The 23443-nt window shown below is 43.7% G+C and overlaps 1 protein-coding gene across 13 annotated transcripts in view; it reads left to right on the plus strand.

Annotated features, from left to right (window-relative positions):
* Window positions 1-23443, plus strand: part of PFKFB4 (6-phosphofructo-2-kinase/fructose-2,6-biphosphatase 4) — a 113672-nt gene that overhangs the window by 26652 nt on the left and 63577 nt on the right. For 3 of the 13 annotated variants that reach the window (XR_010589112.1, XR_010589113.1, XM_005309329.5), the window contains exon 1: window positions 20925-21215. The exons of 3 other annotated variants lie outside the window; for them this stretch is intronic. Coding sequence is in view for 3 of the 10 variants with exons in the window: in XM_005309329.5 (XP_005309386.1) it covers window positions 21113-21215 (103 nt within the window). In the remaining 7 variants the exon portion in view is untranslated. Of the gene's footprint in view, window positions 1-13371; window positions 13417-14026; window positions 14243-15050; window positions 15123-20904; window positions 21216-23443 lie in introns of those variants that run through there. 7 more of the 13 variants (XM_065551279.1, XM_065551281.1, XM_065551280.1 and 4 more) reach the window with 6 other exon arrangements.

The following is a 23443-nucleotide window of genomic DNA, read 5'->3' on the forward strand; positions in this document are numbered from 1 at the left end:
GGGGGAGGGAGGGATGTGACCCTGCATGTCCCCCCACGTCGTCTCTGCCTGTTTGACTACTGCTTGTTAATCTCCCAGGTGTGAAATACACATAGGGACCATGACTGGAAAAAGAAGAAATGGAAGTTACTCGCCTGGAGGTTCTTCGAGATGCGTGGTCCTATCTGTATTCCTCTACGTGCCCTTCATCCCCTCTGCTGCGGATTGTTTGAGCTGCAGTAATAATGGTAAATTGTAGAGGTGTTGACCCGCACCACCCTTTATGCCCTCGGTTCGGAGTACAAGGAGAGCTACAGTACATATGTGGGCCAATGGACACTGCTTGTAAAAATCAAAAAGAAAAACAAACACCACTCCACTCAGGACTCAGGCATGTGGTGCACATACATACTCACAGGTGGAAAACAGATAGGGACTACACATCTTGAAGACTCTCCAGTTACAGGTAAGTAACCTCCATTACTACTACTTTTTTGTGATGGCATCTTACTTTTCATTCAGTCAAGATGTTGTAAATGTAAGGAATAAACAGAGCATATACTGAATCTATGAAATAATTTGTAAATTGAAAAAATTTCAAGTGGTAACACAGGTAAGGATTTGTTTAAAATGCTGTACATTTTTTTTCCTTCAGTGTTTCTTTAACTGTATCTTGGCTTCCACACAAGCAAAACCAAACTGTGAATTGTGCAGAGCTGTTGTATCAAACTTACCTTAAGAGAATGGAATATTAAGAATATTTTCCAGGACATGGGAGTCACTGTTGTCATTTTAATCTGCCCAGAAAAGATGATGGAAACATCACAGTGACTAGGAGATTCCTCCTTTCCCCCTGCCTCTTCCTCCTCAAATATTCTGAATGCTTTTAAGCATCAGGCCTTCTGACTTGCATCACAATTTCCAAACAGCTGAATCCGCTTGCAAGTGAAACTGACAGTGCTGTATCATAATTCCAGGAAGGACAAAGAATGTTGTAAATGTTTCACAACACACCCACAGACAGCCGAGAGATTGCGTAATATAGTACGTGCTGTTGCTGTAGTAACATCATTGGTTGCTACCAGAACAAGGCATAGACATGACAGTCCTCAATAAATTTACCATGTTGGAAATAGAGGGTGTTTTCAGTTACACCTCTGGGTCCTTTAAAGAAATTGGGTAACTTCTGTAGATGCTGTGTCATTTCTCTTTACTGTATGTTGGTACTTCTCTCTATGCATATCCCCAGAGACGGACAGGCGCACACATCTCCCACACCCCCATATTTAGTTTGAACGCCCAAGTCTGTACAAAGTTACAGGATTTAAACACTTGCTGATTAAAAGAATTTCATTGTGTATGTTTCTGAAAACGTACACAATGAAATTCTTTTAATCGGCATGTGCATCGGTCTATCCTTACCCTATAATTGGCAGGTTTAAAACAGAAATTGTTAAAGATATTGTGCTAGACACTCATCTGGAGAAAATGGAAATCAGTTGAGGATCTGGACCATTGTTTCCTCATTGTGTATGAAGTTATGATAATGTTGTACAGGGGTTGTTTTCTTGGGGGGGGGGGGGAGGGGGGTTGCCTGACTAGAGTGCAAAATAGCTGTTATTCTAACAATATTTCAACTCTAAAGGAAGAGGAGGTGAGCTAAAGTAGACCAGCATAGGTCTGTACACTATCTTAGGCCATTGTAAACATTAAAACTAGGGTATTTTTACATGAGTGCATCAGCAGCTAATTGGTGTACTTCCCCATCCCCCCAATATTATTTTGTTCTGTTTCCGTATAAGTGGTATTTCATACAACTCTCTGAACCTGGTTAACCAGAGTGCTGATTAACTGACTTCTTCATATATTAAAAGAGGAGGGAGTAAAGCTTCACTTAAGATCAAGCTTCTGAGAATGGGCTTGGGTTTACATAAGGGTAACAAAGGAGGAAATGATTGTGATAGTATAGCAATGAGTGACTGTTCATCTCTTTAGCAAACGAAAATATTCTTTGCTGTGTTGTGTTTCAATCATTTGGCTATGCTTGGGATTCTCATATTATAGGGCCCTACCAAATTCACAGTCCATTTTGGTCAATTTCATGGTTATAGAATTTTTAAAATAGTATATTTCATGATTTCAGATATTTAAATCTGAAATTTCACTATGTTGTAACTGTAGGGGTCCTGATACAAAAGGTGGTTGTGGGGAACAGTGCAAAGTTATTGTGTGTGTGGCGGGGTGGTCATGGTATTGCCATCCTTGCTTCTGTGCTGCCTTCAGAGCTGGATGGCTGGAGAGCAGCAGCTGCTGGCCAGGCATCCACCTCTGCTGACCGGGCACCCAGTTCTTAAGGTAGTGCCACCGCCAGCAGCAGTGCAGAAGTAAGGGTGGTTTGGTATGGTATTTCCACCCATACTTCTGTGCTGCTGCTGGCAGGGCGCTGCCTTCAGAGCTGGATGCCTGGCCAGCACCGCCGCTCTCCAGCCACCCAGCTCTGAAGGCAGCACAGAAGCAAGGATGGCAATACCATGACCACCCCGCCACACACACAATAACTAGTTTGAGAAACGCTGGTCTCCTCCGAGAAATCTGTATAATATAGGATAAAAGTCACAAAAGACCAGATTTCACAGAGGAGACCAGATTTCGTGGTCCGTGACGCATTTTTCACAGCCGTGAATTTGGTAGGTCCCTAGTCATATAATATGTAGGCTGTTGGGATATTACTCTTCTCTGATAAGATGTACCCCAATCATCTTAGTTAATTAATTTATAATGCTATCTTATAGATTCTGTGTGCTCCTGAGAGAAGCATATGCTCCAAATAGGCATTTCCAATGTGTATTAGCATAATTTTCTTCTGTAATAACACTAAGCAAATCTTCAAAACTGTAGACGCAGTGAATATTCCAAATCCGGTTACCATTAGCTCAGATCATCACTATGTAATTTATTATTCTGCACCTAACCGTGAGAATCAACCCAGACATTCACAAATGCTCCTCTAAGGGCTACACATCCATGGCTTGTAATTCATTGTCTGGGCAAGATATGTTGGGATGTTTCACTGAATAATTCTGGGAAACAACATAAATGCAAATTCATTTGGTATTTACTTTCTCTCCCACAAAAGAGATGTTGGGATGAGGTAACTGGATGACTAAACCCTATCAATTCTTTTACTTCATCAGATTAGTTTTATTAATATGGATGTGAATTAGTTTCTCACTTGATGTACTTGTTAACAGTGCAGACTGAGAACTAGAACACTATCTTGCCTTCAAATTGTCTGAAAACTGAGGGGATTTAGTTGTGTGAAGCAGTACTATTATAACACAGGTTGGGGAAACTCTCCTTACATTATGCATTTGCACAGCTTTGTTTATGTGTAGGGTCTAAGCTGCTACTTTATTTCTGATTTGTTTAGCACTGAACAATTCTTTTTTTAACTGTTGCTCATTCTCAAATAATTTGTCTTGTTGATTCACCTCTGCAATAGTCTGGCCTACAGCTAGGAAACTTAACCATAAAGTGTCATTTTTAAAATGAAACCATTTTTAAAAAAATATGAATTACAAAAAGCTTATTTTTTCATACGCTGACTCATGTATGGCTAGGCTTTTGGTGTTCATGTGTTAACATGAACCAACCTTTGAAATAAAGATAATTGTGCTGCCAACACATGGAGGTTTCTCTCTCTCTCTCTCTCTCTCTCGATAATCATAGAAGACATAATAAAGAACTAATGGTAGCAATATTGCGCTCACCTGTTTAAAACAGAATATTATATTAAGGGTCTGATTGTTAAAGGTGCTCAGGATCCTAAGTTTCCACACTCTTCAGTGTAAATAAGGGCCTGATGCATAACTCCCATTAACTTCAGTTGGCTTTGAAGGAACTACCAGGGGAAAGGTCTTCAGGTGACCCGGCTGAATTGCTTACCTTGCCGTGTTGGTAGCTCTGGATGCTTAAAGTGTTGGGGTACTTTGTTTTACTGTTTTCTCAATTCCGGTGGAGAGACTGTTGGGTAGTGTGGCGGGATGAGACTCACCGGCACGGTGCCTCCTGCTGGTTGTCCTGGGAATTAGCTCTTCCAGCCTGGAGCACCCTCTGCAGGCCGGTGTCTCGCCTGCCGCTGGCCCCCCGTGTTCCTCCCCCGGTGCCCCTCTACGTCAGGGTTCTGCCCTAGCAGTAAACCACAATCTTGGTTTTCCCCACCCAGGGGAACCCCCAACCCTCTATCCCCACCTTGCCTTAGTGGCTACTGCCAGTCACCATCTAGCCCCCACTCACTGGGGCCGACTGCAGTCTGTAAACCACTCATCATCGGCAAGGGGGTTAGGACCTGCTACCTTTCCCTATTCCCAGGCTGCCCCTCTGCAGCTCCAGTACCTTTGTAGGCCTTCACCAAGGCCTGCAGCCTGGGGTTCTACTAGGCTGGAGCTTCCCAGCTCCCTCTGCCCTTCCCCAGCACTGCTCCACCCTAGGTACTCTCCTCAGTTCCCAGGCAGCCAGGTTCTTCTCTCTCAGAAGCTGGAGAGAGTGTGTATCCTTCCAGTTCCTGTTCCACAGCCCTCTTATCAGGGCCAGCTGGGCCCTGATTGAGCTGGCCACACCTGTGGTCAACATAGTCAGCTTCCCCCAGCTGTTCTCACTCCCCTTATTTCCAGCTGCAGCCCTCTCCAGAGCTGCTTTTAACCCCTTTCCAGCAGGAGTGGGGCAGTTGCCCCACTACAGGTAGGGATTGGGCTAAATAAGTGGAGGAACAAAGGAAGGCATTTCAAATGGTGGGATGCAGATTAGGGCAGCAGAATGTTTGGGAAGAAGGGAAATAGTTTTATATAATCAAAACAATTGCAGAAATGGAACAAAGAAGACACGCACTGAACTTAAACTGTGTTACTTTGCTGCTTGTTGCATTCATTTCTCTTAAAGAGGCTAGGACTCTTCAGCTTGGAAAAGAGGAGACTAAGGGGGGATATGATAGAGGTATATAAAATCATGAGTGATGTGGAGAAAGTGGATAAGGAAAAGTTATTTACTTATTCCCATAATACAAGAACTAGGGGTCATCAAATGAAATTAATAGGCAGCAGATTTAAAACAAATAAAAGGAAGTTTTTCTTCATGCAGCGCACAGTCAACTTGTGGAACTCCTTACCTGAGGAGGTTGTGAAGGCTAGGACTATAACAGAGTTTAAAAGAGAACTGGATAAATTCATGGTGGTTAAATCCATTAATGGCTATTAGCCATGACGGGTAAGGAATGGTGTCCCTAGCCTCTGTCTGTCAGAGGGTGGAGATGGATGGCAGGAGAGAGATCACTTGATCATTGCCTGTTAGGTTCACTCCCTCTGGGGCACCTGGCATTGGCCACTGTCGGTAGACAGGATACTGGGCTAGATGGACCTTTGGTCTGACCTGGTAAGGCCTTTCTTATGTTCTCATTCCTCATTCTCTTCTTTTGAAGCTCTTGAGGGCACGGAACCTGTCTCATTCTCTCAGTGTGAATCTGTGTAATATGGTAATGAATAAATGGACCTTTATGTTTTTATATCCTCTGAAAGATGGCATTTCCCTAAGTACAGTGTGCTTTGTCTTGTGCAAGAGTGTTGGTTCAGTGCTAACCCACAGGGAAGAGAGCCACCTATTGAATCACCAATATCATTTCCTTCCTTCAGTTCCTGGGATTTACTTGGATTTCCCCTCCAAGCCCTAATCTGGCTCCTTATCTTATAAAATATGGCAACATAGCAAGGTTTAGTGTAGCTGCATGTTTATTACTAAAATCATTTCCTGTTAGATTCTCTCTTTTGTGTTCAGTCTTTTCAGCATCAGCACTTCTCTCTGTGGTTGTCTCATTTGTTATCTTGGTTACCTTTCTCCTGCCTTGATGGAATGTTGTCATTCAGTTCACAGTTCTTGATCAGCAGCTGCTTCTACATCTGTGTTTGTGAGGTGCATTTGTGGCGATGCATTGGCCACATGCATCTCTTAAACACGAGAGAGAGGAACATAATCTGGGCTCCCCGTTTCCCGCAAACATGGGCAAGAATGTTTCTTTCATGATGGAACCTTATGTGAAGATGCTGGTAAGGGGAGCATGTCTTTCCTCTGCCCCTGCTGACCTAAGTTGGACCTGGCAGATGGCTATCTAGAGATTGTATTTTAAAGTTAAACATGGAGGGGTGGGTAACCTGCTTTGTTATGTTTGTTTTTGTGTGTAGTGGTTTTTGCACCTTCTCATTCTATCCCCAGATCCAAATCTTGAAATTTAGAGTGTGGTTTTCTCCATGCAAATTTTAGAAAAAAAAACTTTATCAATCACAATTTTCCTTTGTCTGTTGAGAATGTTGTAGCATTGGCCAGTCAGAAGGATAGTGACTTATATTTTCATGCTGAGTGTTGGCCAGCTAGCACACCCAAGACAGTCTGCTGGCCATCTAAGGAGCTGCCACAGCTTTGAGGAGCTTTTTGAGTTTTGTTTTACTAGTGAGGAACCATCAGAGATTTCCTTTGCTCCGTTGGCAGTATATGCAAATAATGTGGCTTAAAGATAGGGCAGATCTTCAGCTAAGTAGTATGTTAGAGCATGCATTGAAGAACATGCTTATATTTGTAAATTTCTTTGAATACAAACATATCTCTAATGCTATGTATGAATTATGTATTTTTATTTAATATCTCTCACATCCTTTAAAAAAACACCTTGCATTATTTTACCTGTTTGAAGAGGCTCTTTTGGAATTTGGTTTCATATAATTTTTTAATATAAAATATTATCCTGGTGTATAGTGTGTTCATTTTAAAGGTTCTGAAACTTGGACTCTTTTCAGTTGAAATCTATGGAAATAAGTGCATTACAGGAAAGGATTATTTAAACTAACTGGTGATACCCTGGTTTGAAAGTGAAAAATAAGTCTGTCTTTAGTTGTTTTGGAAAGTAATGAGAATTTGAGTCTGTATTTTCACTAGGTACACACGCTTAGTGTGTTATCTCAAGTAAGTGTGTGTGTGTGTGTGTGTGTGTGTTTGAGGACTGCAAGATTTAAAGACATCAGCTATTCTGACCTCCTTTTCAAATTAACGTATGGTTGATACTGCAGGGATTCATTTTTTATTTGATCTTGTGACAGAGCAGAAAATGAATTGCTTCAGAGAAACAGAATTGCTCAGGCTAAATGTAATGAATAAACCTGATAAATTAGTATTTGACATTTTGAGAGACTGGCATACTCAGCCCCTCTTAGGATGTGTGTGTATAACAGTGATCATCTACTTTTGTCAGTAAATTGAACAGAATGGTAACTTTTTTTTTATTACATGAGTTTACTACTGTGATGGAATGGTTTAGCAAATTGAATGGGATTAATTAATTAATGGGATTTACTTGGGTAAAATCCAGAGGAATTGATTTGTCTTGTTTTCCAGGAAACAAGACTTGTATAATCCCATGTCTATTGTACTTGAAATTGGGTGCATTAAACACACAATGCTGTATGAACTAGGTAGTCATGGGAGACTTGGAATAAGTTCCAGTATCTGTGGTGGTTACATTTTAATGCTAACATTTTGTGAAGGTTTAGAAGGGCTGAACTTGGTATCTTGTTGGCCCCAATGCTGCAAACAGTTATACACAAGTAACCTCTAAAGTTACTCGCATGCAAATGTCTGCAGCATTGGGATTTAAGTAAATAAAAATCTCTTTCTCTGTCTCTCTCTCTGTGTCTCTGTCTCTTTCTCTGTCTCCCTCCCTCCCAATCATTGCCCCAGGTTTGGTTTGTGTCCAGTTTTCGGTTCTAAGTGAAACTAATTGTAAGTGACTTGTGAAGTGAAAACATGAAAGGAAGTAAAGATACCAACCAGTCGGAATTACATAGTTAAAATATTTCTTTAGAAAGCTAATCAGGTCAATTAGAAATCTGCTGATCAGACTGTCTTTTGTAGAGCATTAACGTGTTTATTAGTGTAGTGATGTTTTTATATAATGGTGAATTACGTGTCTTTAATTCTGAATCTCTCTCAAAGTGTTCGTGCAGCATCCACATGATACTGGTCTGTATGCTTAGGAACTACTTTTCTTAAAACTTTGTAATTGTTGTGCGTAGAACATCAGAATATATGTTAATCTAATATAATTATACAGTTCAGCTTTGTGTTCTGATCCTCAGTTGGCAACATATTAACAACCTTCAAAAGGCTTCTTTGAATGTAGCATTTGGTCTGGAACCTTTAATAAAGTGTGTGTATTATACAGCTATATTTTATATTTAAAGAAATAGTCCAGCCTTATATGTAAAGCATTGAAAGACTGAAATATTCTGCAGGATAGTGGGTTTTTTTAAAATAAAGTATAACGCGCTAATGTAACATAGCTTGGTTTGTCAGGTTCTGCTTCTTATGCACTCTTGCAAGATGAAAAAGTAGCAGTAGTGCCATCTGTTGGGCAGTGCTCTTCCCAAAACATTTTTTTATAATATAATTTTTCCCATTTTCAGAACTCAAGTAATTGTTCACACTGCAATGCAAGCTGATCAGTAAAAAATATTTTTATATCTGGATATCTTAACACTTTCCTTACAAGAATAAAAGTTGATAATCTTTGGTGTGTGTGTGTGTGTGTGTAGATGTAATCTATTTAGCAATGTTTCACCCTCACATATAGGTAGCATCTTGGCTTTTATTCTCCTTGTCATTCTTAAGACAATTGCTTACCATACACACACTTTGTGTGTGTGCATGTGTGTAATTAAAAAAACCAAACAAACTTCATTCCAGCAGTCTTGTCAATTTAACTGTTAGGTACTATTGTCTGATCATATAACTATGATTTTATAACTAACTTTTAAACTTGCTTCTAGGCCAGACGGTGGACTTCAAGGTCCCAATCCTGCACCCACTTAAAAGTGCATATTTAAGCATGTGCTACTGAGCTTCTTGGTTAAGCACTTATGCAAGTGTTCATAAGACTTGTGTAGCGCCCCTCTCTACCTGGTTACCTCCTCTAATGGCAATCCGCTTACAGGTTTTGATGGACAAGTCTGGGTTCTTTTGGATCCCGCCACCCACTCAGCAGGGTGAATCTTTTTTCTTGTTTTTTTTCTATGAAATTATTTGGTGGTGCCTCCACCCCCCTCGCTCCTTCCTGGCAGGGTCACCAGGGCAGCTTGGGTGGAAAATTCTAACTACAGAGTAATCCCCACTTACTTGCCAGATAGTTGGAGACTTCCAAGAAATAACACAACACACAAAAATATATTCAACACAATAATTATATTAAACAGGCAACAAATACAACATAACAGGGTGAAACGCTATTTTTAGGGTCACCGGTGCCCACACTGAAAATACCCGTGACTTGATGTAACAAGTGTAAAATTAGTGTCCTGTTGGTCCGCGTACTTTGCTGGGGCCCTTGATGACCTATACAATTCTCTGCAGTGGTTTAGCAGTGTGGCTGACTGGGTTCAGTACAGCCCAGAGGACCCACAAGTGGGAGGAGGTGGTGAATCCCTCCACAGGTATAATAAGCAGCAGGTTATAAAATCCTCAAACCCTTACTCCCTGGCTTGAGGACACAGTTCAAGGAGTAGGGGGTCCCCAAAACAAATTCCCTGACTAACTAAAAGACGGTGCACTCACGAACTCCATGAATGATCTTCAGGTTTGAAGATGACGCTGGACTCTTCAGTCACTGCAGAGGGGCTGCTGTCTGCTGTCAGGGATCCTCCTCAAGCAGGTATCAGGCTGTGTTGGTCCCAGGATTTCCCCTCACCACAAAGGGGTGCAGGGCTCAAAGTGTAGGTTATACAACTACCCTAACATCCAAACTGTAGCCTCCAACGCCAGCCTCCAGTCATACGCTCAGCAGGCAGCTTCCCTGGACTAGCAGAGCTGACCATGTGGTGACTAGTCTCACCTAGGGAGCTGGAGGTGAACCCAGCCTGGCTGGGGAAATTTCTCAGCAAACACTACCAACTGGGACTCATCTGTGGGGAAAGAAAACCCAGGTGAGGGATCGGCTGTCAGGTTCCTAGAGGCCAGTTCTCAGGGGGAACCCTGCTTGCAGGCCTGGGACTCACCAGCTCCCCACACAACCTAGGGTTACCATATTTCCACAAGCAAAAAAGAGGACACCAGGGGGGAGGAGCCCTGCTCTAGCCCCGCCCCTGCCCCGCCCCCATCCACTTCCCACCCCTTGATTGCCCCCTCAGAACTCCCAACCCCCCCCGCTCCTTGTCCCCTGACTGCTCCCTCCTGGGACCCCTGCCACTAACTGCTCCCTAGGACCTCACCCCCTATCTAAGCTGCCCTGCTTCTTGCCCCCTGACTGCCCCCTCCTGAGAACCCCCCACCCTCACTGCCCTCCTACGACCCTACCTGTCCCCTGACTGCCCCAACCCTTATCCATACCCCCACCCCATATTCACACCCCCGCCCTGACAGACCCGCGGGACTCCCATGCTCTATCCAACTGCTCCCCACCCCCTGACAGGACCCCCAGAACTCCCGACCCATCCAACCCCCTCTGCTCCCTGCCTGCCTCGACCCCTCTCCACACCCCTGCCCCCGACAGCCCCCCAGACCCATCTAACCCCCCCTGCTCCGTCCCTGACTGTCCCAACTCCTCTCCACACCCCTGCCCCCCGACAGCCTCCCCAGAACCCTAGACCCATCTAACCCCCCCGCTCCCTGTCCCTGACTGTCCCAACCCCTCTCCACACCCCTGTCCCCTGAAAGCCGCCACCCGGAAAGCCCCCACTCCCCCCGAACTCCCGACCCATCCAATCCCCCCTCCCTGTCCCCTGACCAGGGCCGGCTTTAAAGAGCACAGGAATTGGGCTGCGCTCCGGCCGGAGCTCCGACCAGGGTTGCGGGGCTTGGAACCGGGGCCGGGCCGGCGCGGCTGGAACCGGGGCCGGGCCGGCGCGGCTGGAACCGGGGCCGGGCCGGCGCGGCTGGAACCGGGGCCGGGCCGGGGGTGCTCAGCCAGCGCTGGGCTGGTGCGCTCGGACGGAACCGGGGCTGCCACCCTGGGGCCCGAGCCGGGCCGGAGCCGCTGGGGTTGCCGGGCGCCACTCGGCCCGGGCCAGAGGGAGCCGCTCGGTCAGGGCCGCGCCCCCCCCCCGCCCCAGCTTACCTGCTGCTGCCTCCTACTTGCCCCTGCTTCTTTTCAGACTTCCCGCGAAGATCTGATTCGCGGGAAGCAGGGGAGGGGGAGGAGCAGGTGGGCGGAGCGTTCAGGGGAGGGGAGGAAGGGGAAGACAGCTGCGGGGCCGGACAGCATGGTAAGGCTGCAGGGGATGGGGGTCGCTGGGAAGGGGCTTTGGCTGCCCAGCGGCGCTTGGCCGCCGCTTTTCTGTCTATAAATAGCCGATCAGGGGAAATCCCGGACATTTTTAGATTTTTCAAAATCCTCCCCGGACGGCTATTTATAGACCGAAAAGCCGGACGTGTCCAGGTAAATCCGGACATATGGTAGCCCTAACACAACCAGTCCTGCCCTTGCCCTGGCTGGCTCCAGCCTCTCCAAAATGGCTTCTCCCCTCTCCTGAACTCCCTGGGAGGGGCATCTCACTCCCTATTGGTTGCCGGGCAGACTCTGAGTTTGCCTTGGCTCCTCCTCCCTGAGCTGCCAGCAGACAGAGCTCCAGGAATCTATGTAATCTCCTTGGGGGTTACACTTGGGAAATGCATTAGTGTGGGAGAAGTCAAGCTTTCATAAAACCAAATAGACTTTGCCCCATATTTGGGTGAGAGTGGGAGTTTTAAGATTCTGTGTTTTCTTTGAATTTAAACAGAAAAAAGAAAAAAAAAACCACAGCCGTAAGGGAGGGGGTGGGAAGACACTGGCAAAACTGCAGTGTCCTGGATACCAATCTCTCTCAATAAAAACCAAGAATGGTTATAATCACTCATAGGACCATTTATAATGATGCCATTTCAATGTGCAGCGGCATTGACATATTGGCTGTAGTACTATGACCATTCCCCCAGCTTTTTAAGAATGTTTACAGCTTACAACACTCCCATTATATTTCTTAAGATAGACATGAGAACTGCATTTCAACCTCATGGCACATGAGATATGTGCCATGATAACAAGAATGACTTGCATTAGTTGACTGTCTTACACACCACTGCTGAATTGGAGTCTTTGTAAAGAGTTGTTAATGTAGCTTTTCTATAACTGAGAGGTGGTTTTGTTTGCAAATACCAAGTCAGATCACCACATGCCATAGTATTGCTACAAATGAGTTCTTTAAACTCAGCAAAACCTTGTTAAAATTCCTCATTCCTACAGTATCTTCATATGATGCTCAATGCTGACAATCATCACTGTGTCTGGTGGGTTTTTTTCTTAAAGCCTTAGCTCGAAGACCCATGTTATGTCATTCAAATATCTTAGCTTTCACTTGGGGAAAAAAAATAAGAGTAAGTTTATAGGCTCTCATGGTTGCAGAGAAAAGCTTGAAAATGCAAGTGAAAAAGATTTTAAAAACTAAAGGCAAACAAACCCCCATAATTTATTGCCTTTTTTAAAAAGTCATGATTTTTAAGCCAATTGATAACTTTCAGAGGGAAGAAGGAGGGGCAGGAGGCACTAACTCCTGATTTTTGAGCTCTAGGGATTGACTGTGCTGGTCCTGAGTCTCTATTCAGAATAGCTAATGAGGTTTTTGCTCCTTTACTTCTTCCTTTGGTATGTGTAATCACTGCTTTCCTTTTCCCTACTTCTCTGCAGCTTGATTTCAGCAACTAGTATTGCATGGTATGTATTTGAGGTGGTATTCGATGTGAAGGAGCTAGCAGGAAGGTATTGGTAGAAACAGTACAGTGATGTAATTATTGTAATATAATTATTAACTGACCCTCTTCCAAATTCGATTAAGTCATATGGACATATAATAAAAGCTTGCTCTGGTGTAATTTAGGGTATTAATATATAATGTGCATTCAAAAAGAGAAGTGGAAGATAAAATACACAGGAGTGGAGGTAAGAGGAAAATGAAAATGAATATACACCTCTACTCTGATATAATGCGACCGGATATAACGCAGTAAAGCAGTGCTCCGGGGGGGCGGGGCTGCATACTCCGGTGGATCAAAGCAAGTTTGCTATAACGTGGTTTCACCTATAATGCGGTAAGATTTTTTGGCTCCCAAGGACAGCATTATATCGAAGTAGAGGTGTATAATGCTTTGAGTTACTGTGAACCATAGAAATGCCGTGCTTCCATTTTTATTTTGTGAAGTAGAACTTCGAATAGAAAATGTGTGTAACTACTTGTTGTGTCAGGAAAGTCTTTAGATCTGTAGGCATTTACATGCAGCATCACTCTTTCCTTCAATATTGATATATACAAGAATCTTCCTTGCCAAGGACTGTAAACTTCCAAATATGGAGCTGATCAGCAGAATGGAGGTAATGATGTGAGTATGTGCCTGGATCATGTGCATGCTGTACACATACATATTTCATGAATAAATCAGGTATCTAGAGAATATTATTACTCCTCAGCAGAGCTAAAATTTCACAGATTCATAGATTCCGAGGCCAGAAGGGACAATTGTGATCATCTAGTCTAACCTCCTGAATAACACAGAGCATTTAACGTCTCCAAAAATAATTCCTAGAGCATATATTTAAAAAATAAGAATCCAATTTTGGTTTAAAAAATGCCAGTGATGGAGAATCCACCACAATCCTTGGTAAATTGTTCCAGTGGTTAATTACCCTGGCTCTTAAAAATTAAAGCCTTATTTCCAGTCTGAAATTGTCTAGTTTAATCTTACACACATTGGATCATGTTATACCTTTCACTGCTAGACTGAAGGCCCTCTATTATCAAATTTTTGTTACCCATGTAGATACTTGTAGACTATGATCAAGTCATCCCTTAACCTTCTCCATGTTAAGCTAAATAGATTGAGCTCTTTGAGTCTGTCACTATAAGGCATGTTTTCTAATCCTTTAATCATTGTCGTGGCTCTTCTCCAAACCCTCTCCAATTTATCAACGTCTTTGGATTGTGCACACCAGAACTGGACCCAGTATTCCAGCAACAGTCACACCAGTGCCAAATAGAGGTGAAATAACCCCTACTTCTACTCGAGATTCCCTTGTTTATACATGCAAGGATCGCATTAGTCCTTTTGGCCACAGCATTGCACTGGGAGCTCCTGTTCATCTGACTGCCCACCACGACCCCCAAGTGGTTTTTCGGTCACCGCTTCCCAGGATAGAGTCCCTCATCCTGTAAGTACGGCCAACATTCTTTGTTTCTAGACGTATGACTTTCCATTTGGCCATATTAAAATGCTTATTGTTTGCCCAGTTTACCAAGTGATCCAGATCACTCTGCATCTGTGATCTGTCCTCTTCATTATTTTCCAGTTCCTCAATTTTTGTGTCATTGGCAAACTTTATTGGTGATGATTTTATATTTTCTTCCAGGCCATTAATAAAAATGTTAAACAGCATAGGGCTAACAACTGATCCCTGTAGGACCCCACTAAAAACAATCTCTTGATGATTCCCCATTTACAGTTATATTTTGAGGCCTCTCCGCCGGTTTTTAATCCATTTAATGTGTGTTCTGACTTCTTAATCAAAATATCATACAGTACCAAGTCAAGGGAAAGGATTCCTAGAAATGATTCTCTCTAATCTCTGTTCAATTATACCTCTTCTGTGACATCGCAAACATACATCTCTGTAACAGTCTGAGACCTGCACCAGGCTTCAGTAAGATACTTTCAAATCAGAAAAGCTGTTTGTGCAGAAAATGAAAAACATTTCAGCATGTGCTGCTTGGAGTTGTGATTTATGTCAAATAGCAGACTGTAACTTGCAAATGTAACATTTAATATAGCTCCCAAACACTTGATTTTTAGCTCACTTAGTAAACCTACTCTTTATGGATTACCAAAGCCCCAAGTCAAATTCTTAGCTCTGAGGTCATGCAACGCACACCTGAAGTCCTGATACCATAAAATACACTCCAGTTCTAGTCAACCAATTTGCAGAGTGTCAATTTTTGTTTGTTTTGGAAATTTATTTTCAGCTGATTATCCACCACGACCCCCAGATCTTTTTCAGAGTCACGGCTTTCCAGGATAGAGTCCTGTCCCATCGTGTAAGTATGGCCAACATTCTTTGTTTCTAAATGTATGACGTTCCATTTGGCGATGTTAAAATGCTTATTGTTTGCTTGTGCCCAGCTTACCAAGTGATCCAGATCACTCTGTATCAGTGACCTATCCTTCATTATGTACCAGTCCCCCAATTTTTGTATCATCTGTAAACTTCGTTAGTGATGATTTTGGGTTTTTTTAGGTCATTAATAAAAATGTTAAATAGCATAGGGCCAACAATTGATCCTTGCAGGACCACACTAAAAACACACCGGCTTGAGGAGTCCCTGTTTACTGTTACCTTTTGAGGTCTGTCAGTTAGCCAGTTCTTAATCCATTTAATGTGTACCATTTTAATTTTATATTATTCTGTTTTTAATCAAAATGTGTGGTACCAAGTCAAACAACCATCTGCCCCTCCCCCTTAGAAACCCTGGGAATTTTTGAAATTCCATTTCCTGGTTCATCCTTTACCGCCAAGGATCTCTGTGATTGTGTGTGCTGTTTCTTGTGCAATAAAAGCAAACTTTTATAATGGTAAATCATCTTTATTTTTGTTCTACAAGGTGAGATTGCAGGCACTGCCAATACATGCACAGGCATTTTAATCACTCGATGACAGGAATATAAGGCCCCAAATGTCACCATTGCCTTTAGGAAAACTACATGTAATATAACATTGAAGCAAAAGTCACTTTCAACTGTCATCTGGCACCTACTGAGCCTATTGTTGAACCACTCGTTACTGCTGTCCAGGTGTTCCGTGTAAGGTTTTATGAGCAATGGCTGTAAGGGTTACACAGGGTCCCCCAGGATCACTATTGGCATTTCAACACCCCCCACTGTAATCTTCTGGTTAGGAAGGAAAGTCCCTGCTTGCAGCTTTCTGTTCAGGCCAATCATGGGTGAAAGTAACTTAAAGGACTTACCGGTACGCTGGAGTCCTGAGCAGGGGCGTGGCCTCAACTGGAAGAGGTGTGGCCTCAACTGGAAGAGGCGGGGCCTTTCAAGGTTTAAAGGCCCTGGGGTTCCGGCTGTGGCTGGGAGCCCCAGGGCCTTTAAATCACCCCAGAGCTACCAGCTGCAGAGACAGCTGGGAGCCCCGGGATGAATTAAGGGCCCGGGGCTCCCCGCAGCGGCAGGAGCACTGGGCCCTTTAAAGCACCGCCACGGAAGCCGGTCCAGTCAGGCACGGTGTACTGGCTCTTGCCGGTACGCTGTACCGGCTTACTTTCACCTCTGAGGCCGGTGTTCCTGAAGATGCATGCATTGTGCGCCTTCCCAGAGCACCTCATGTTGATGTCAGTGAAACACCTACAGTGATCCACAAGTGCCTGCAACACCATGGAGAAATACCTCTTCCTGTTGATGTACTGCATCGCAAGGTGATCTGGTGCCAAAATTGGAATGTGTGTGCCATCTATCACCCTTCCACAGTTAGGGAAACCCATTTCTGCAAAGCCGTCCACTATTTCACGCACATTTCCCAGCGTCGCAGTCCTTCGTAGCAAGATGTGATTTATTGCCCTGCAAATTTGCATTAACACAGCCCCAACGGTCGATTTCCCCACTCCAAATTCATTCATGACTGACCGGTAGTAGTCTGGAGTTGCCAGCTTCCACACAGCAATTGCTACATGCTTCTCTACTGAGGGGGCAGCTCTCATTCTGGTGTCCTTGTGCCACAGATCTGGGGCGAGCTCTGTGCACAGATCCAGGAAGGTGGCTTTCCACGTCTGAAAGTTCTGTAGCCACTGCTCACATGCATCCCACACCTGCATAATGATATGATCCCACCATCCAGTGCCTGTTTCACGAGCCCAAAAGCAATGGTCTACCTATGCACCTGCTCTGTGAATGCCAAAAGCAATCTAAAATTGCTCCATTTACAAATGTAGGTGACTAAAGATTCTGATAGGTGCCTGCTGGGGTTTTCAAAAGTGCACTCACCTACGTGCATCTTTAGTCACCTAAATATACCTTTGTAAATCTAGCCCTTTGTCACTAAAACAAGCTGTTTCTCTGGATGCATGTGTGGAGCAAATCTGCTGAGGGGAAGGTGTTTCTTTTCCGTAGTCAGTTTTCAGAGATGAATTGCAAAGAACTGGGGGAGAAATTGACTTTTTGCTATTTCATACTTTTAAGTGTCAAGAAGGCCTGAAAAGCAGGTGTGGTTTTTATTTGTAAGTAAAAATATTATTTCTGCTTATTTTAGTTTTGTAGATATCAGGAATGTCAAACCTGGACATGCTTGGCTTTACTGGAGGACTATTTGTCAGTTTTGGAGGATGTGTATTGTGAGATTTTGCACATCAATTGAAGGGGTGAGGTGCTGAATCTTTCACAAAGATGTATATTTTTTCCAAAATGTTGATTACTCACTGGAATTAAATGGATATTAACAAATAAATTAAGAGTTTTGAGCAGTATAAAAATTCATTTCTCTCTCACTTGCTCAGCTTTAAGTTTCTTGACTCTTGTGACATATTTTAACTCATTCTCCCATTGCTGTCAAGTCTCCTGGATAGACAAGATATTGAATGTGATGGACCTGCAGGGAAACACTGAACATTAAACAAGAGGAGGGGAAATGAGATGGAAGGGGAGAGAGAAACCAAGCAAATGGAAGTGCTAAGGAGAGAGAAAATAAATATGCAGCATTGCCAACTCTTGCAGTTGTATCATGGGTCTTGTGATATATAGTGTTTTTCGTACAACCCCAGTTTTGTGGTTATGTGTGAATCTCAGCTTTCATTTTAAAAAGTAAGTTTCCAGCCTTTGTGGTTATGAAGAAAAGCTTGAAAACATAACCCCTAAAGGCTCAAAACCCCTAAAGGCAAATAAGAAGGGCCCACCATTTATTTTTATTTTTAAATCTCATAATTTTTAAGTCAGTCTCATAACATTTGAACACTTATTGGAAATAGAAAATGAATATTTAATGCATTTTATTGAATGTAGATTATTATAAGTGAAATAATTTTGAATGTGTCTTATTTACTTTGTAGAATTTTTCTCAGTTTGGACAATGAAATTAGCTTAACTTTTTGTTTGTATTCAGATTCACTGTCAGGTCCTAAATTGTTCAAAATATTTAAGTTTCAAATGCTGAAGATGCTTGGGTACTAGGGTGATTAGCACCAGTACAGTATAAGAACCTTGATATATGTTTGTTTGAAAACAACTGTATTCGCTTGATTTTGTGCCCAATTGTGTGACCTTAAATTTTACCCAAAATGTAAAGTTTTATGAAAACAACCTGTATTAAAACCCTTTAGTGTGTAATGTCCCTTTTAAAGACTAACCTCTTGGCATGGTTTTAGCTTTTAGTGCAGAAGATGACATTCACATATTTGAAGAAATATGGATAAGAAATATCTTCATTACTGTTTTAGTACTGTATACTGCAGATGTGCAGTATTTTTAATATGGTTTTAAAGAATATTCTGAGGTATATAGTCTAACAGAGTTTGATTGCACTTGCTTACAACAAGTCCATCTGCAGAAAAGGAGAACACTTCCCTGTGTTTGTGTATAACATTTTGTGTATTGTTAATGGCTGCAATACAATGCAATCTTATTTTTTAATTGAGTACTGTCTGCCGTGTAACTACAAATTACCATATTATTATTTAGGGTACAGAAAGTAATTTTGTGTTCGTATCTTTATCCCGTTAGTGCAAGGGTGCTGGAACAATTTGTACAGTGGGGGTGCTGAGAGCCATTGAACCAAACTGTAAATGCTGTATATAATGGAAACCACTTCAAGCCAGAGGGTGCAACAGCACCCCTAGTTCCAGCACCTATGCTTTAGTGTTCAAGACTTCTTTTCCTTTGGGTATTGTGTGTGGAGGTTTGGATGAAAGATGCTACATAAAAATGTATTATATGTATTGCCTCTTCAGCCCAGATCAGCCTCAGGACAGCATGACGCTGTGATAATGGAGTAATAAGGAGCATTAAACTGTAACAAAAGCCTCCTGCCTAGAATCAAATTTCATATGCAGTGAATTGAAATATATTACCCCCTCAGAAGCAAGCAGAAAGGTATATGCAAATATTTTTTTTAAAATTGGCCATTTAATCTTAGAATAAATCCCAGTTGCTAAAGGGGTCATGTTGAATCCTTGTTTGCGAGCTTCGAAAAGAAACTGTGGAGTCCTCGAAAATAAACAGTTGGACTCTTTTTAAGAGGGGGCCATATCTGATATAACTATGGCCGAACAATGTTTGGCAGTTGATATAGACAGGCCAAACTGCTCCAGAAAAGAGCAAAGTGTGGTTGCCATCTCCTTGTGCATCAGGAATTAAATAAGACTTGTCCCTCTTTATGCCAGCAGTAAAGGTCATTTACAGTACAGGGGTAGCTCATGGCAGAAGAGGCATATTTGGAATAGAGGTTCAAACCTGGCTCATTTTCCAGAACAGATGCAAGCAAGAAAGGCTAACAGACTTGTATCCTCACCAGAGTAATCAATGTAAAAAACGGTGGTGGAGAATTAGCTCTTGACTAGCCCTGGAATAAGTACTTGCTCCTTCCTCCCTTACCCAAGGTACAAAAACCGATTTAAAAAAAAATTGTTGCCTACATTTTTTGAAAGGGACTAGAGGTTTTCAATGCCTCCATTTCTGGATGTCCAGTTTGAGACATGTTTAAGAAGCTTGATTGTTCAGAAAGTGTGGAGTACCTACCTTGGAAATCTTTGCAGAGAGTTTCCCCTGCAAACTGCAGAAATATATATAGCTGTATAGACACACTCTGGTCAAATTTATATAGCAGGGGTCAGCAACCTTTGGCACACGGCTTGCCAGGGTAAGCACCCTGGCGGGCCAGTTTGTTTACCTGCCGCGTCGGCAGGTTCGGCCGATCACAGCTCCTACTGGCTGCGGTTCACTGTCCCAGGCCAATGGGGGCAGTGGGAAGCGGTGGCCAGCACATCCCTCAGCCCGTGCTGCTTCCCACCGCCCCCATTGGCCTGGAGCGGCGAACCGCGGCCGGTGGGAGCCGCGATCGGCCGAACCTGCGGACGCAGCAGGTAAACAAACCGGCCCGGCCTGCCAGGATGCTTACCCTGGCGAGCTGCGTGCCAAAGGTTGCCAACCCCTATTATATAGCATAATGGGGATGCTGTCTGGTCAAATTCAGCCAACAGTTTAGGCGGTGTACAATTAAGCTCCAACAATTTCCCAAGGCTTCCTTATATTACGGAAAACTGCACCGAGTTGACTATATAGATGTAGTTTTGTCGACCCCTAGTGTAGACACATTGTCAGCCTGTAAACCTGAAGTAAAATTAGAGATTCCTGTACAGTCTCTGTTTTTTAAAGTATTTATTTATTTGTATGGTTAACCAACGTAAGTGATTTTAGCACAGCCATGGGAAGTAGTAAGCTGCAAAAGGATTGCAAAAGATACTGACGCTTCTGTAGGTTGAGCAATAGGTTTGATTTATTTATTTTTGTTTGTTTGACCCAATGAGATATTTAAAAAAAAAAAAAAGCGGGGGGCGGGAGGGTTGCTATATGATTAAGACCGTTTTTTGAGAGGATTTGAATTTTGGCCTCAAACTATTCGCTGCTCACTTGGAACCATTGTAAGTGCCGCAACAAAGAACTCTGGTTTCTCTCGGCCTCCCATCTCTCCCAGAGGCATGCGGACTGAATGGACAGCCCGTAGGGCGCTTCCCGCCCCTCCGCCTCCTGTACGTCGGTGGGTAGCCCCGGCTTGTGGGGACTTGGGAGCTACCCGCCCCTCCCTGGTGCAAGGCTCCGGGGCGGGGTGTTGTACGGTGCTCCCTCGCCTTCCCTGCGCTGTTCGAGTCCGGCGCTGGGGGCGCGTTTGCTCAGTCCCTCCTCGTCTCCTTGTTCCGGGCCTCGGTGGGCCGAGGAGGCGGAGCTGCAGCTACACTCCGCCGGCTGCCGCTGCAGAGCGCCCGGCTTTTCCCCAGCAGCCGCTGCTACTACTGCCGGTGGATCGGGGCCCCATGCAAGGATGGCGGCGTCGCCGGCCCGGGAGCTCACGCAGAACCCGCTGCAGAAGATCTGGGAACCCTACAACAACGGGCTCCCGGCCAAGCACAGCGCCCAGCGCGGGGGTGAGCACTCGGGGGGACAGGATCCGCAGGGGGAAGTGGGCGAGCTGCGTTATAACTAGGAACAGAAGAGACAAAGGGGTTGGGGGAGCTGAGCAGGAGACACAAAGGGGTTGAGGGTTCAGCAGATGGATAGGGGATTGGGCCAGCAGGATAGTCTGGGGGAGGTATAGTGCGGGTTGTATGCAGCAGAAAGGCAGGAGAGGGAACAGCTTATCTAAGGGGGGGTGTAAAAAGCAACAGAGGGTCCTGTGGCACCTTTAAGACTAACAGAAGTATTGGGAGCATAAGCTTTCGTGGGTAAGAACCTCACTTCTTCACTTGCATCTGAAAAAGTGAGGTTCTTACCCACGAAAGCTTATGCTCCCAATACTTCTGTTAGTCTTAAAGGTGCCACAGGACCCTCTGTTGCTTTTTACAGATTCCAACTAACACGGCTACCCCTCTGATACTAAGGGGGGTGTAAATGTGTAAAATACCGTACATCCTGTACTGCTATATATTGTAACAGGGACTGAGAGACCTTGGGGGAGAAGTGCAAGTTTTTTAGGGGGGCAAAATAGAGGGAGACTGTGCAAGATGTGACTCGAAATAGGAGGCAGTGGAGGAGGTCATGTTTAGGGGACAAATCGGGGGGAGGGGACAACAGTGTCTCGAGCAAATGTGGAGTTGGGGCAATGCTGGTGAGGTGGTAATAGATGGAGGTGGAATTGGTGGGTCATGGGAGATGCAAAGGACTTGGTGGAGAAGATGCATGGAAGAGGTGAGGTGGTGGAATTGGGGGGCAGAACAAGACCTGCGCCGAAGATGAGATTGGGGGACGAGTGTTTGGGCCATAGGGCTAGCGTGGGTTAGGTGCTTGGGGAAGGGGGACAACACAGGAGTTGTTTTGGGCAAGGGATTTGGCAGTGGAGGCAGAGCAGGAGTTAAAATGTATGGACTGGGAGACATTGCAAGAGCTGGGAGGGGGGTATAATTTTGATGGTGAGGAACAGCGTGGCATGATCTTCAAGTTTTTTATTGTAAGCTACACTTGGCACATTGGGAAATGGAGAAAAATCTCTGATTCCTGTAATTTTTCGTTTTAGGAAGCATAAGGTGATTCATCTGGAAGTTCTCTCTGTTCTGTGGTATGGATATTTCCTTGAGGTGAAGTTGTGAGGCTTGAGGTAGAAATCTGGAGTCTGAAGGGAAATACAACTTGCCCTTTGAGTAAAGCCCTCTCTGAGTTGCTTAGAACCTCTTGTACTTTGCACTTTTTGCTACGCTAGTGCTTATAGAATCAGTAAATAAGTCTGAATGACAGAGATGTCTCGTGCCTTTTACATTTTAAGAAAATTTGGTTGGCTTCGGAATTCTCCAGCTCGCACTAAGGTCCCATCTATACTAGAAAAACTAGTGTGTTGTGGGACTTGGTTACAACATGATAGTCCTTGTCAACTATTGATCTTATGTAGATGGGACCAAACTGCAGTCCAGAACCTTGCTGTAAATTTGAACTTCATGTGTCTTCTGCAGCATGACTTGGTAACTCAATTAAAATTTGGTTTGGTTCCATCTACACTTGGAAGACTGAACCATACATGGTACTACCATGTTACAGTGTGGTAGTTTTAATAATATAGGCCAGATCTAAATAGTTTGTATTTAAAACATACAGAAAACCCTGTGAGGTCACTCTTCCACAAATACTGTAAATGAATGCTGGCTGGAAAGGCACTTTAGTGGTGTTGGTCTCTCTTACTTCATATTAACCAAGTAAAGTTAAGGTGTTAAGAAAATTAATATTCTTATAGCGACTAGTGGATCTCAATAGCCCTGAGACAGGATCATAAATGGTAAAAGGACCTTCCTCTCACATGAAACCCTTTCTGCTGGACTGCAGTAAATCCTTTTGGTTTCCCTTTTCGTTCCTTTCTGTTTAACTTACTCATTGTATTGCCGTATCATAAATCATTTCTAGCTCAGCACAGGATTTATCGTTTTTTACAAAGCTGTAGCTAAGGCTGCGTGGAGGATTTATTTGCATCAAAAACAGATCTGTTAAATAAAAAGAGCGTACATTTTCACCTGACATGGTTTTGTTCATGTATTTATTTTAACTGCAAGATGTCTTAAAACAGTGGACTAAACTCAGACCTAGTATAAGCAGATCTGATTGTATGAAGTTAATGGAGTTGCACCTCATTGGGCCAAAGCTAAATTTGGCCTAAGGAATTTAACTACATGTT

Source organism: Chrysemys picta, chromosome 7 (genome assembly GCF_011386835.1).
Source record: "Chrysemys picta bellii isolate R12L10 chromosome 7, ASM1138683v2, whole genome shotgun sequence".
In the NCBI taxonomy this organism is placed as follows: domain Eukaryota; kingdom Metazoa; phylum Chordata; order Testudines; family Emydidae; genus Chrysemys; species Chrysemys picta.